At 41.5% G+C, this 12,659-nt stretch overlaps 1 protein-coding gene across 1 annotated transcript in view; it reads left to right on the top strand.

Moving 5' to 3' along the window:
- hmcn1 (hemicentin 1) overlaps positions 1-12,659 on the top strand; it is an 80,522-nt gene that overhangs the window by 55,992 nt on the left and 11,871 nt on the right. The window contains 37 exon segments of the mRNA XM_051077051.1: positions 233-346; positions 557-643; positions 841-1,032; positions 1,156-1,310; positions 1,312-1,330; positions 1,430-1,543; positions 1,798-1,943; positions 2,068-2,218; positions 2,484-2,681; positions 2,756-2,869; positions 2,954-3,141; positions 3,589-3,685; positions 3,830-3,991; positions 4,134-4,247; positions 4,352-4,554; positions 4,888-4,969; positions 5,090-5,221; positions 5,307-5,456; positions 5,616-5,775; positions 5,893-6,017; positions 6,172-6,355; positions 6,629-6,726; positions 6,828-7,106; positions 7,231-7,427; positions 7,609-7,690; positions 7,900-8,036; positions 8,121-8,262; positions 8,448-8,592; positions 8,798-8,925; positions 9,018-9,174; positions 9,369-9,490; positions 9,722-9,886; positions 10,205-10,312; positions 10,884-11,021; positions 11,102-11,236; positions 11,656-11,925; positions 12,417-12,607. Of these exon segments, the coding sequence (XP_050933008.1) occupies positions 233-346; positions 557-643; positions 841-1,032; positions 1,156-1,310; positions 1,312-1,330; positions 1,430-1,543; positions 1,798-1,943; positions 2,068-2,218; positions 2,484-2,681; positions 2,756-2,869; positions 2,954-3,141; positions 3,589-3,685; positions 3,830-3,991; positions 4,134-4,247; positions 4,352-4,554; positions 4,888-4,969; positions 5,090-5,221; positions 5,307-5,456; positions 5,616-5,775; positions 5,893-6,017; positions 6,172-6,355; positions 6,629-6,726; positions 6,828-7,106; positions 7,231-7,427; positions 7,609-7,690; positions 7,900-8,036; positions 8,121-8,262; positions 8,448-8,592; positions 8,798-8,925; positions 9,018-9,174; positions 9,369-9,490; positions 9,722-9,886; positions 10,205-10,312; positions 10,884-11,021; positions 11,102-11,236; positions 11,656-11,925; positions 12,417-12,607 (5,381 nt within the window).

Here is a 12,659-nt window from a genome sequence, read left to right as displayed (position 1 = left end):
GTTTTGTAAATGTTTTAACAGCTGTGAACCTGAAAGTCCAAATTCTTTCTGTTAATTGATTCTGGTTTTCAAAGACGGACGATTTATTTTCAACAAGCTTCAAATGCTGTTTACATCTCATTGGGATGTTTTCCTTCTGTGAAGAAGCGGCAGGTTTTTGTTAACACAGGCTTTGAATACATTCCACTATGACAGGAGATAGATGATAATTATTGGCCTTTTTAATTTGTAGGAGGTCGAAGCCTGCGTCTAATGCATGCTGCAGTAGAGGATGCTGGGAGGTACACCTGTATTGTGTCTAACAGTGCCGGAGAGGAAAGGAAGAACTTTGACATCGACATCCTTGGTAAACAGATAGTAAATGTCTAGTATCATACTGAGTGAAAATGTTCAGATTAAAGTCACTGCACAGATTAAAATCTTGATTATTATTTATCTATCATTAAGCTGTTTATGTTTAGGTACTTCCATTTCATTTAACACCAACTTGAGGAGATGTGGTGAACAGTGAAAGAGCATGAGAACCATTTAATTGATTTTTATTCTAATTTGACAGTTCCACCGAGTATTGTGAATGAGGGGACTGTGGTGGACACTAAAGTCAAGGAAAAACACAACATTACTCTCACCTGTGAGGCGTCAGGTAAATGACCATACACTGCATATATAGTGAACAGTTTGTCTCGGCAAAGTAGAAGTGCTCACTAACTCTGATTTAAACAAATTTGTGATAAATTTCTGAAAATTAGAAGTCATTTGTGTGTTTAGAAAAAGTCTGTTACATGTGATGATGATCACTATATTTTGCCAGTGTGTTAACTTCCCTTGATAATTTCCTAGGTAACCCTGTACCAGAGATTAAATGGCTGAAGGATGGACAGCCACTGGTGCCTGACAGACGCCACCAAGTCTTGTCTCACGGCCGTTTCCTCCAAATTTCTGGTGCCCAAGTTGCAGACACTGGCAGGTACAGCTGCCTGGCGTCTAACAGTGCAGGGGATCGCAGCCGGCATTTCAACCTCAACGTCCTGGGTACAAAGGCTACTCTTTAATCCATTTTGAAATGTTTTGTATATCAGTCAAACTATTTGAGATGGATTACAGTCACTGTAATCCATTTGGTTTGTATTTGTATTCCTGTCCTTTTCCTACCAGTTTCTCCCACCATCGCTGGGTCGGGTCCTGATGGTTCTGCAGAGGAGGTGACGGTAACTTTGAGCAGCCCCACCTCTCTTGTCTGTGAAGTCCAGTCCTACCCCCCTGCTCTCATCACCTGGCTCAAAGATGGCACTCCATTTGAGTCTAGCCGCCAATGTCCGAGTGCTTCCAGGTTTGAGATCACACATACCTAATGAAAGAGTCAAAATGAACTGAATACAATACAATAGTGTTATCTGGCTTTTGTCATTCATCATCCGTGCTTTCACAGGTGGGCGAACCCTGCAGATTCTTAATGCTAAAGAAGAGGATGCTGGGAGATATACCTGTGTGGCCACTAATGAGGCTGGAGAGACACTGAAGCACTATGAGGTCAAGGTTTATGGTAAGATGATTTGGTTCTAAGTTGTTTACAGTATTTGTCTGTTGGGGTGTCCCATATCTTTGAAACACACTGTATCTTCTTTGACCAGAGAAGGAAGGCACAGTTTATTACTACATTACCTATTTTATATGTTCTTAAATAATGGTCTTTAAAAACACCAATATAATTCATCCTGTATGCTGTAAATGCTCAAAAACAAAATCCATAAATAACCTAAATATGTTTATTTAGTTAATAATTTTTTTCTACTCCAGTTCCTCCGCAGATCAATAAAAATGATATCCCTGGGGAAGGACTGGCCCCCAAAGAGGTCAAGATCAAGGTCAACAGCACACTGACCCTGGAGTGTGCAGCTGAGGCTTTTCCTACCCCAGCACTGCAGTGGTACAAGGACGGACAGGTAGATATTCTGCCTCCTGTATCTACATTTCTTTTGGAGACATAAAGAAGTACATGTTTACATATTATATTAACCTTTAAAAGTTACTCTGATCCTCTCCTCTGATGCCTCTTTTCCTCCACAGATCTTGCGAGCAGACGGCCACGTGTCCATCACAGCCAACGGTCGTATTGTACAGATCAAGCATGCTCAGGTGTCAGACACTGGGCGCTACACTTGCGTAGCCACTAATATAGCTGGAGAGGATGAGAAGGACTTTGATGTAAATATACAAGGTGAACTGGGTTGACTGATGCAAATGTGTTAACTGAGACTATTTGTGTATTTCATGGACTCAAAGCATGTTCCAGTCTTTTTGTTTGTGCTTTGTAATGTAATACTAAAAGTGAATATTGACTAGTTTGTGAATGAACATCCTTTGAGATAAATGCAGAACTGTACATGTGACTGTGTGTCCAATCACAGTATGAAATAAAATTTCAAAAAATGCTCAAAAGAAGGGTTTCAATATTTTTCTCTTTTTCATTTCCTTCTTTCCAGTACCACCTAATTTCAACAGGCCTGGTGGAGTTGGTGATAACACGTCTCCCCCAGGCTTTGCAGGGGATGTTCGGGATGTGATCCTCAACAATCCCATCTCTCTGTACTGTGAGACCAACGCTGTCCCTCCTCCTACACTTACCTGGTACAAAGATGGACAACTGCTGACTTCCAGTGACAAAGTTCTGATCCTGCCAGGTAAGATAGACAAAAAAAACTGAAATAAAAGCGACAGAGAATGTGTTAATACTAATCTTTTTTTTTCTTCTCAGGTGGGCGAGTGTTACAGATTCCCAGGGCCCAGGCTGAAGATACAGGCAGATACACATGTGTGGCTGTCAACGAAGCAGGAGAAGACTCCATTCAGTATGATGTTAGAGTGTTATGTGAGTACAAACACTTTTTTTGGTATCAGTCAAAGTCTTTTTAAAAGAAACAGTCTCTCATTGTGTATGTCTGTGCTGCACCAGTGCCTCCATCTATACGAGGAACAGAAAGTGACTTGCCTGATGAGGTCACAGTCCTGATCAACAAAACTACCCAACTCGATTGTCATGTGGATGGAAACCCAACCCCCAAGATCACCTGGTTTAAGGACAACCAGCCAATCAGCTCTAATGGTCCACATAGAATCTTGTCCAATGGGAGAACACTTCAGGTAACAACCACGAAGGGAAGGGAGTCAATAAGCTATCTGTATAAAATCAGCAGGATTTAATTATCATGCACAAACTACTAACACTTGTACCTGCAAATGAAATAGCTGTAACTCTGAAGGATAGAAATTATAATGAATCAGGAAGCAGTAATGTTAAGGTAAGGTAGAATTATTTTTTTCAGTTTTTACCTCATGACTTTATAAAGTCACGCACTCATGCATTTGTTCATTCATTCATTCACAGCCTGTGCAGTGAGTGACCACAGAAATAGAAACCCTGTAGTAAATACAATAAATACAACCTACAATTTTAGATTTTTGTTGAGACTAGGTCCTCCCCAATATGCATGACCTTAAAATTCAGGTTTATATATTTATCTTTCTAACTTAACTGTGGACATTACATCTAAGTGCATGGGTGCTAAAGTGTTGCTTAATTTCTTTCAGGTGTCAAATGCTCAGGTATCTGACACAGGGCGCTATGTGTGTGTGGCTGACAATGTGGCTGGGAGTGCAGAAAAATCGTTTAATCTCAACGTTCATGGTGAGTAACATTCTGAATTGCATTATTTTGTTAAATGCGATAAAAGATAAAATAGTCCTTCTGTCATGTAGATAACCTGATAAGTTCATGAGGTATTCAGTCTTTTTTGCTACACTTTAAGATAATGTTCTTTTTTCCTTTCAGTGCCTCCCACCATTATTGGTCTGAGTCCTGAGAATGTGACAGTGGTGGTGAACAACTTTGTGTCTCTCTCTTGTGAAGCCACTGGTTTCCCCCCTCCCACCTTGAGTTGGCTAAATGATAAGGGCCCCATTCAAGGCAACACCAATGCACTCATCATGCCAGGTACTACAAGCTTGAAAAAATCTACACCTACTTCAACCAGCATTTAAAAGATGGAACATTTAGCAGGTGGAAAAAGGAAACAAGTGAAGTCATATTACAAGGTAGTACAGTTGATATTTACTGCATCTGTGTGTCTATTCAGGTGGTCGTACTCTACAGATTCTGAAAGCAAAAGTATCAGACGGAGGAAAGTACAGCTGTGTGGCCATGAATGCAGCAGGAGAGGCTTACAAACACATCTATCTCTCAGTTTTTGGTCAGTCTACATCCACACTGTGTGTATTGTACACTGAGTGCCTGGCTGTGGCCTCCAGTTTGACTTCATAGACTTACATTAAGTCCCTCTCCTCTGCCTTCTAGTTCCTCCCAGTATCCGGGACAGCAGTGGGGACTCTCCTGTGGTGGTGAACGTGCTTGTAGGGAAATCAGTAACCCTGGAGTGCGAGTCTAACGCTGTACCTCCTCCTACCATCACCTGGTACAAGAACGGCAGGGTGGTGACAGAATCAGCCAACCTGCGTATATTGGCAGAGGGGCGGATGCTTGAGATCAAAGCCTCAGAGGTGAGACATGAATAGATGCCAAGTCATCTGCTCCTTGTTTTATATCATTTCTATCATTTTTTATTTTTCAGCACCATCTCTCAGTGATCACAAGTCAAATAGTATGGTCATTAATGCAGTATCTTTTTTCTTCTTTCTTTTAAATTTAAAAGTTTTTAGATGTTCCAGTCTTATCTTTGTCTCCTCAGCCATAGTAGCTAACACTTCTCAAATAAAATTAAGTAACTGACTCATGTCTCCCTGCAAGGCAAAAACTCACATTGGTTATATGATGGGACATATTGTTTTATGTTTTTTTGTACATCTGCCATATATATCTTCTCTGTTCTTCAGGTGTCTGATACAGGACAATATGTCTGCAAGGCCACCAATGTTGCTGGTCAGGTGGACAAGAACTTCCATTTGAATATTTATGGTATTGTCTATTTTAGATATTGATTTATTCAGAGCTCAGATAATTCATAAATGCATATTTAGAAACAAGGCTTAACACTTATTATACTGAAGAGAAATCTCTGTCTCTCTCTCTCTACAGTGCCTCCCAGTATCGATGGCCCAGTAGTGGAGCGTGTGGTGGAAACCATCAGTAACCCAGTCACCTTTGCCTGTGATGCTACTGGTATCCCTCCTCCCAGCCTCACTTGGTTAAAGAATGGACGACCCATAGGTACGTCTGATTATTTGTCTGTAATATAACTAGATGCAGTAGCTTTGTCATTGTCATTTGATTTTGTATAATTTTATTTCTTTAGAGAATTCAGAGTCTCTGGAGATGCACATCTTCTCGGGGGGCAGCAAGCTTCAGATTGCGCGGTCACAGCCCTCTGACAGTGGCACGTACACGTGTTTGGCCTCTAATGTGGAGGGCAAAGCACGAAAGAGCTACCACCTCACCATACAAGGTACATGCACATATTTACATCTCAACCCACTATGAAAATAAGAATACACTACAACCTTGATCAAGGTTGTCAAGTTGTTATATCAGTGTTACCATATCCAGTTTATATGTAACTTGTATGTTAACTACTTGATAGCTAACATCAGTATTTCTCTCTTAGTTCCTCCCAGTATCTTTGGATCAGAGCTGCCCAGTGAGATGGGAGTACTATTAAATGAAAGCATCCAGCTGGTCTGTCGAGTCCAGGGAACCCCGACTCCAACCATCCAGTGGTTGAAGGATGGGCAAGTCATCAAAAATGCAGGGAACAAAGGCCTCAGGTACATTAAGCCTGCCACCAGAAAAAAAGAGCCCAAATTAGGGATTTTACCATAGTCACCAGTCCAGTGATAAGTGATGTTATTATAATGATAATGTAATGTTGCCTTTGTGTTCAGGATCAGTCCAGATGGCAGCACACTCACTGTGACCAGAGCTCACACCAATGACAGTGGCAAGTACACCTGTGTGGCCACCAATGCTGCAGGAGAGGAGGACAGGATATTCAATCTAAATGTGTATGGTGGGTTTGATTCAAAATAAACTATTTAATTCAAATTCAAATATTATTCATTTTTCAAATACATATTATATGTAAAGTAATACAAATGGTTTGGCTTAATGATGGGAGGAAGGGTTCATCTTTCTGTCACCTCACTCTCTATTTGCTCTTTTAGTGCCTCCGGTGATAGACGGCAACAGTGAGACAGTTGAGGAGTTGACCACAGTTCTGGACAGTTCTGTCAACATTGAGTGTGTTGCTACAGGCTCTCCTCCTCCCCAGCTCAACTGGCTGAGAAATGGCCTCCCCCTGCCAGTGTCCTCCCACATACGACTCCTCTCTGCTGGACAGGTGCTCCGGTAGGTCAGTGGACAGGGCACAGAGAAGAGGCTGTAATACAAATTCAAAGAGTTGAAATTTTTAGGCAGATTTTCTCACCTTAACAACAATAACAGCTCTAACACTAGAAGGTTTTTGGCAATATAGAATAAGAATTGTCACATTTAGAGGTGAATATTACCACAAAAACAGACAATTAGTCTAATAAATGGTATCTATATGGTGTTTACAACTTAAGCGAGAATTAGAAGGTATCAGGATACTTATATGTTTTACCATTTTGTATTTGTCAGGATTACACGCACCCAGGTGTCTGATGGTGGCACCTATACCTGCGTTGCATCAAACAGGGCAGGAGTGGACAACAGGCATTATAACCTACAGGTGCATGGTGAGTATGAAAACATTACTCACTTGTAAAATCTTAAGAATAAATCACCAAACACCATTCCTCTGTACGGTAATGAATAATAATCAGCTGCATCTCTTCAGTCCCTCCCAGTTTGGATGGAGCTGGGAGCACAGAGGATGTGACCGTAGTCAGAGGAAACTTGGCTTCTCTGTTGTGCATCGCAGATGGGACCCCAACCCCGACTCTGTCATGGATCAGAGATGGAGTGACTCTAGTTCCTGACCCTCACCTTAGATTCCTCAACCTGAATACAACTGTACAGATCATCCAGGCCCAGGTCAATGACACAGGACGCTACACCTGTGTGGCCAACAACACTGCTGGTCAAGCAAGTCGCCACTTCAACCTGAAAGTGCTGGGTGAGTATAAAGAGCAGAGAACAACACTGACTTTCTGCAGGTATCATTTGTTTAAATGACTGCGTCTCCTTTTTATTGCACAAATTTTCACATTGTTCTTAAAAAATACCAATTTCTTGTTCAGATCCTCCACGTATCACGGGCTCAGGCGTACCAGCAGAAGTATCTGTTGTGGTTAATAATGTTCTGGAGCTTCAGTGTGAGGCCTCAGGTATCCCCACACCCTCTCTGACCTGGCTGAAGGATGGACGCCCGCTCCCACAGACAGACAGCCTGCGCCTCCTCCGGGGAGGAGAGATGCTTCATGTGGCCTCAGCACAGGTCAGTATCACCAGGAAATGTTGCAGTGAAATCCCATTTCTCATAAATGCAATGTTAATTTAATCCCTTTTCTGTAAAACATGTGAACCTTCATTACATAACATACTGTGGTAACATGAGCAATTTGTGTGTTTCCGTTTCTCTGATACATTTTTTCACACTTTTTTACACTTGTACTCAGCTGGAGGACACGGGCAGATACAGCTGCTTAGCCAACAGTCCAGCAGGAGATGATGACAAGGAGTTCCAGGTTCGAGTGCATGGTGGGTAACCTAGATTTATTTACACAGTGTACACTCTTCTTGTACAGAAAAGGGAAATTCAGTCATACTCTACATAGTTAAATGAACTCTTATTAATATGCTTCCTTGTTATGCTTTATCAGAAGATGGAAAAAATAAGATCTTAAAAATGTGAGGGACTATAAAATCCATGTGCGAGCACCTTTCTCTGTTTGGTTTTCCTTTGACAGTCCCCCCTAACATCGCTGGGGAGAGCACACCTCAAAATATGTCAGTGCTGCAGAACAGACAGGTGACTCTCGAGTGCAAATCTGATGCTGTTCCACCTCCAACTCTGACCTGGCTCAAAGATGGCCGACCACTGCAGGTCAGAAATCAAACATACATCTATCCATAAAATGCATGACTTCTCCTGAGGCTTATTCACAAATAATTTTTTATCTCTGTGTAGGCCTCTGCACGCGTGCGTATTCTGTCTGCTGGCCGTTACTTACAGATCAACATGGCTGAGCTTAGTGACAGAGCTCAGTATACCTGCGTGGCGAGTAACATCGCTGGAAAGACCACACGACAGTTTAACCTGGCTGTCAATGGTACAGTTAATAAAAAAGTTTAATATAACATATAGAGATAGATCCTGTTTTTTAGTACTGGATTTTATAATTTGGCTTTTTGCAATTCTGTCCTTGAACAGTCATAGAGATGTATTCACAAAGATCACAAATGTACAAATGAATAAAATCCATGTGTCTGTCAACCTGTGACCTGTTCCCTTCAGTGGCCCCAACTATCAAGGATGGTGCCCAGACAGTGTCAGTACACATCAACAAGCCAGCAGTGCTTGAGTGTATTGTAAGTGGAGTCCCACCACCTCGAGTGACCTGGAGGAAACATGGTGCGATATTGTCAGGAAACAACCCCAGGTAAAGCCAAGTGTCCTATGGTCTTTATGTTGTTGTCACTGACTGTTTCTCGAAACCACTATTATTATCTTAATGTTACAACGTAGCATTTGCAATTCTGTTGCCAGGTCGTAAATCTGCATTGCAAAGGCTTTTAATCTTTTAGCACAGCTCTATTTTTGGTTTTTTGTCAATACCATATCTCACTTTGTTTGAACATGTGCAGGTACACGTTTGCAGAGGATGGCTCTTTGCACATCCACTCTGCTCAGGTGACTGACACAGGCCGCTACTTGTGTATGGCAACAAATCAAGCTGGGATGCAACGCAAGAGAGTGGATCTGCAAGTTTATGGTAGGTGGTAAATATGTGCTTGCAAAATTGTCTCCCTCACCAATTAATACTGTCACCTAGTAATTCTATGATCCCTGGTTCTCGTGTTTCAGTGCCTCCTTCCATCGCTGACGGTCGCACTAATGTGACGGTTACAGTCAACGTTCAGACCACCCTGTCTTGTGAGGCCACCGGCATACCCAAACCCACTGTCAGCTGGACAAAAAATGGTCGAGCCATCAATACTGACCAGAACCAGAATATGTACAGGTTGATCCAGGTTTTTTCCCTCTCTGTTTCTTAATTCAAGACCTTAAAACTCAGCTGAAGGCTTTGCAGAAAAGAGTTTATGATTATTCAGCATTAACCAAATCATTCTCTAATTTGTTTGAACACATAGAGGTAGGACTTAATAGTGCAACTAAATCCAAACACTGAGTTCACTTCTTTCTCATTATTGCCAGATTACTGTCATCGGGCTCCTTGGTTGTTATTGCGCCAACAGTGGAGGACACAGCAGTATATGAATGTGTGGTCTCTAATGAGGCAGGGGAATACTCCAGATCCATTAACCTCACTGTTCATGGTGAGTAATCCAGAATTTTTTAAAAACTTTATAATTCTTTTAACAATATATTCATCAATGTTGCATCATAACATGTCTGTTATATTATTAATATTTTTGGTACACACTTCCAGTTGCTATTGTTGAAATTAGATGTAAATTACTTTTGTTTTCTTCCCCTTTTCTTAGACCTATGTTTAAATCTTGCAGTTTGTCATCACCTTCTCTGACTGCTCTCATCTCTCCCTGCAGTTCCTCCATCTATAGCAGATGAACCCACAGAGCTAACTGTAACCAGACTGTCCCCAGTGGTCATTGCCTGTACTGCATCTGGTGTCCCCGAGCCCACAATACACTGGAGCAAAGACGGCATGAAGCTGCACACACAGGGACAAGGATACAGCATCCTACCCACAGGTCAGAATTCTGCAAATAATATCAGGTCAGGTTACTTTAGATATGAATGTGGATAACTTGTCAGTGAGTACATTGGTCATTAAACTGTTGCCAGACATCCGGATTTTCGTAAACACAAGCCCAAAAATAATGTACTCACAATAAAAAAGGTTACTGCTCTTCAACTCTTTTTATTACAGTCATAATCCACATTGAGTCTGGTACAGACAAAAACCCACCAAAAGCAGAGCTAACACGGCCAACACATCCCTGCAGGAGGGGTGATGTATTTTAAATGGGAAAATTACATTGATTAGATTTGTGTTAATCTGTGCTCAGGTCCAGTAGAGATCACGTCAGCTGAGCTCAGTCATGCTGGACGCTACTCATGCACTGCGAAGAATGCTGCAGGTTCCACCCAACGCCATGTACAGCTCACAGTGCAAGGTAAGAACATATTAAGAAACAATATATCAAGTTCAGAATCTATTGTAACCTATAACCTTCAGTCTATTCACTGGTTTATAATGTAGTGAAATGACGCTTTTAACTGTTTATGTTTTGTGTCACTTAGACATACTGTATGTTACTTACACAGAAAAGCTCTTGTGTCAGACTTGGCAATGCAGGATGTTAATTTCATAAGAAAATAGCTATTTGTGTGCTGTATCCAGAAAGGTTTCTGCTTTTGTTCATAATGGAGTGGTGGTGACAGATGTCTAGAAATCTTCCTGCATCTTGAACAAAACAGCCCAAACTGGCAACGTGCCAGTGTCTGACATAGAAAATTGAGTCTGGCAGTTTAAAAAAAGCTCTAAGTATAACAGTGCGCTTCCGATGTCATCACTCCAGATCCTGCATGTTCATGTGAGAAAGGGACCTTATTATTTGCCTCAAAATTTCATCTTCATTAAGGATTTTCCTAATGATGATGCTGATATTTTGATGATGATTTTTCCAAAAGCATTTATTTCATATGTGATATTATGAAAAAACAAATTCCCATCTGTCTCCTCAGAGCTCCCAGTGATCCAGTTCCACCCACCCACCCTGGATGTTATCCTTAACAACCCCATCACTCTGCCCTGCAGGGCCACAGGCTCACCAAGGCCCACCATCACCTGGCAGAAGGAGGGCATCAACATACCCACCACAGGTAACTCATCCTGTCCATGTGTGTCAACAATTAGACTGTAAGCAGTCAGTTGTAACATAATTTATTTTGCTTTGTGCTAGGCGGTGGTTTCACAGTGCTGCCTAATGGAAGTCTGCAGATCTCCAAGGCCTCTGTTTCAGACTCTGGAACATACATATGTGTGGCTCAAAACCCAGCTGGCACTGCACTGGGGAAGACCAAACTCAAAGTACAAGGTAGGCCACACACAAAGTAATGGTAATCAGATTAACATATCATGTATCATTAAGTGGTTGTCTGTAGAGGTTGGACAAAATAACTAGAAGATTTTATAATCTAATGTAATTTAATACTATAGCCATGCAAAAGAGACCATGTTTATGAGGTTTATTATTTTTAAATACATTTTGTTTGTTGAATTTCACTGTGACGTGTTCACAAACCCATTGTCATCACGATTTACATTTAGCATCACCATTCAACATAAGTTATTTGAAATAGTTGCCTTTTTTAGAAGCAGAAAGTTTTCTTTGCATATTATCTCTCAGTTCGTTTTGTTTTAGACAGTCTTACACTAATGCTGATTCCTTCTCTTGCCAATAATGCCATGAATTGACTTTGTATGATATCTCTGTTTGCACTGTGTGTCCTGTAGTGCCTCCCACGATCATCTCAGAGACTCAAAAATACCTGGCACCTGTGGACTCCTCTGTGACGCTACAGTGCCAGGCTGATGGCTCCCCTCCTCCATCTGTCACATGGCATAAAGACGGACAGCTGCTGAGCGAATCTGTACGCCAGCGGGTTCTTAGTTCAGGCTCCCTGCAGATCGCCTTCATCCAACACAGTGATACTGGACGATACACATGCACTGCTGCCAACGCAGCGGGAACTGTCAGCCTTGAGATGAGCCTCACTGTACAGAGTAAGTTTCAGTCAATTCACTATTTTTGTGGTGGTCCACATATTTGTTACTGTTATAAAATGCATGTTCATGATGTTGTTCTGTGGTTTCTCTGTAGTAGATGATTGTATGACTCTATTCTACCAAAAACAGCAACTTTAAACATTGGTATATTCTTGAAATAAATTTAATGGTTGCGATACCTTGATAGCTTGATTTTAAAACCACAAAGATGATGTAGCTGCATGCTCCTACGCCCTGCTCTGAGTGTGTTTGCATTTAACACTTCACTAGTGACACCATCTGTGACTACAGGAAAGCTGGAGAAAAAAATGCCTTTCCCATTTTTTAGTGATCCAGCCAATTTGCCACAAAATCAAACCCACTGGCTCATAATGTAAAACATAGTGCACAGGGCATTAGATATCCTCTGTGACTGTACAGTTTACAGAGCAATAAGTAGACTTTTTAAAAATTAATGTGATTAAAAATGAAACCCATTGTCTTTGCAGTCCCTCCCTCTATTCGTGGTGGAGAAAAGGAGGTAGCAGTGGTAGAAAACAGTCAGGCGCAGCTGGTGTGTGTGGCGGAGGGTGTCCCTCAGCCCAGCCTGTCCTGGGAGAAGGATGGTAATCCTCTCAGTGAAAGCACAGGGGAGTATACTATCCTGCCCTCTGGAGAGCTGGTTATAGACATTGCTCAGGTAAGAGAAACAAAAAAATTGTCGTTCTGTTTATTAGTGTCTGTAGATTGGT

This window comes from Lates calcarifer, linkage group LG17 (genome assembly GCF_001640805.2).
Source record: "Lates calcarifer isolate ASB-BC8 linkage group LG17, TLL_Latcal_v3, whole genome shotgun sequence".
Classification (NCBI taxonomy): Eukaryota; Metazoa; Chordata; class Actinopteri; family Centropomidae; genus Lates; species Lates calcarifer.
This window is presented reverse-complemented; position numbering and strand designations above follow the sequence as displayed.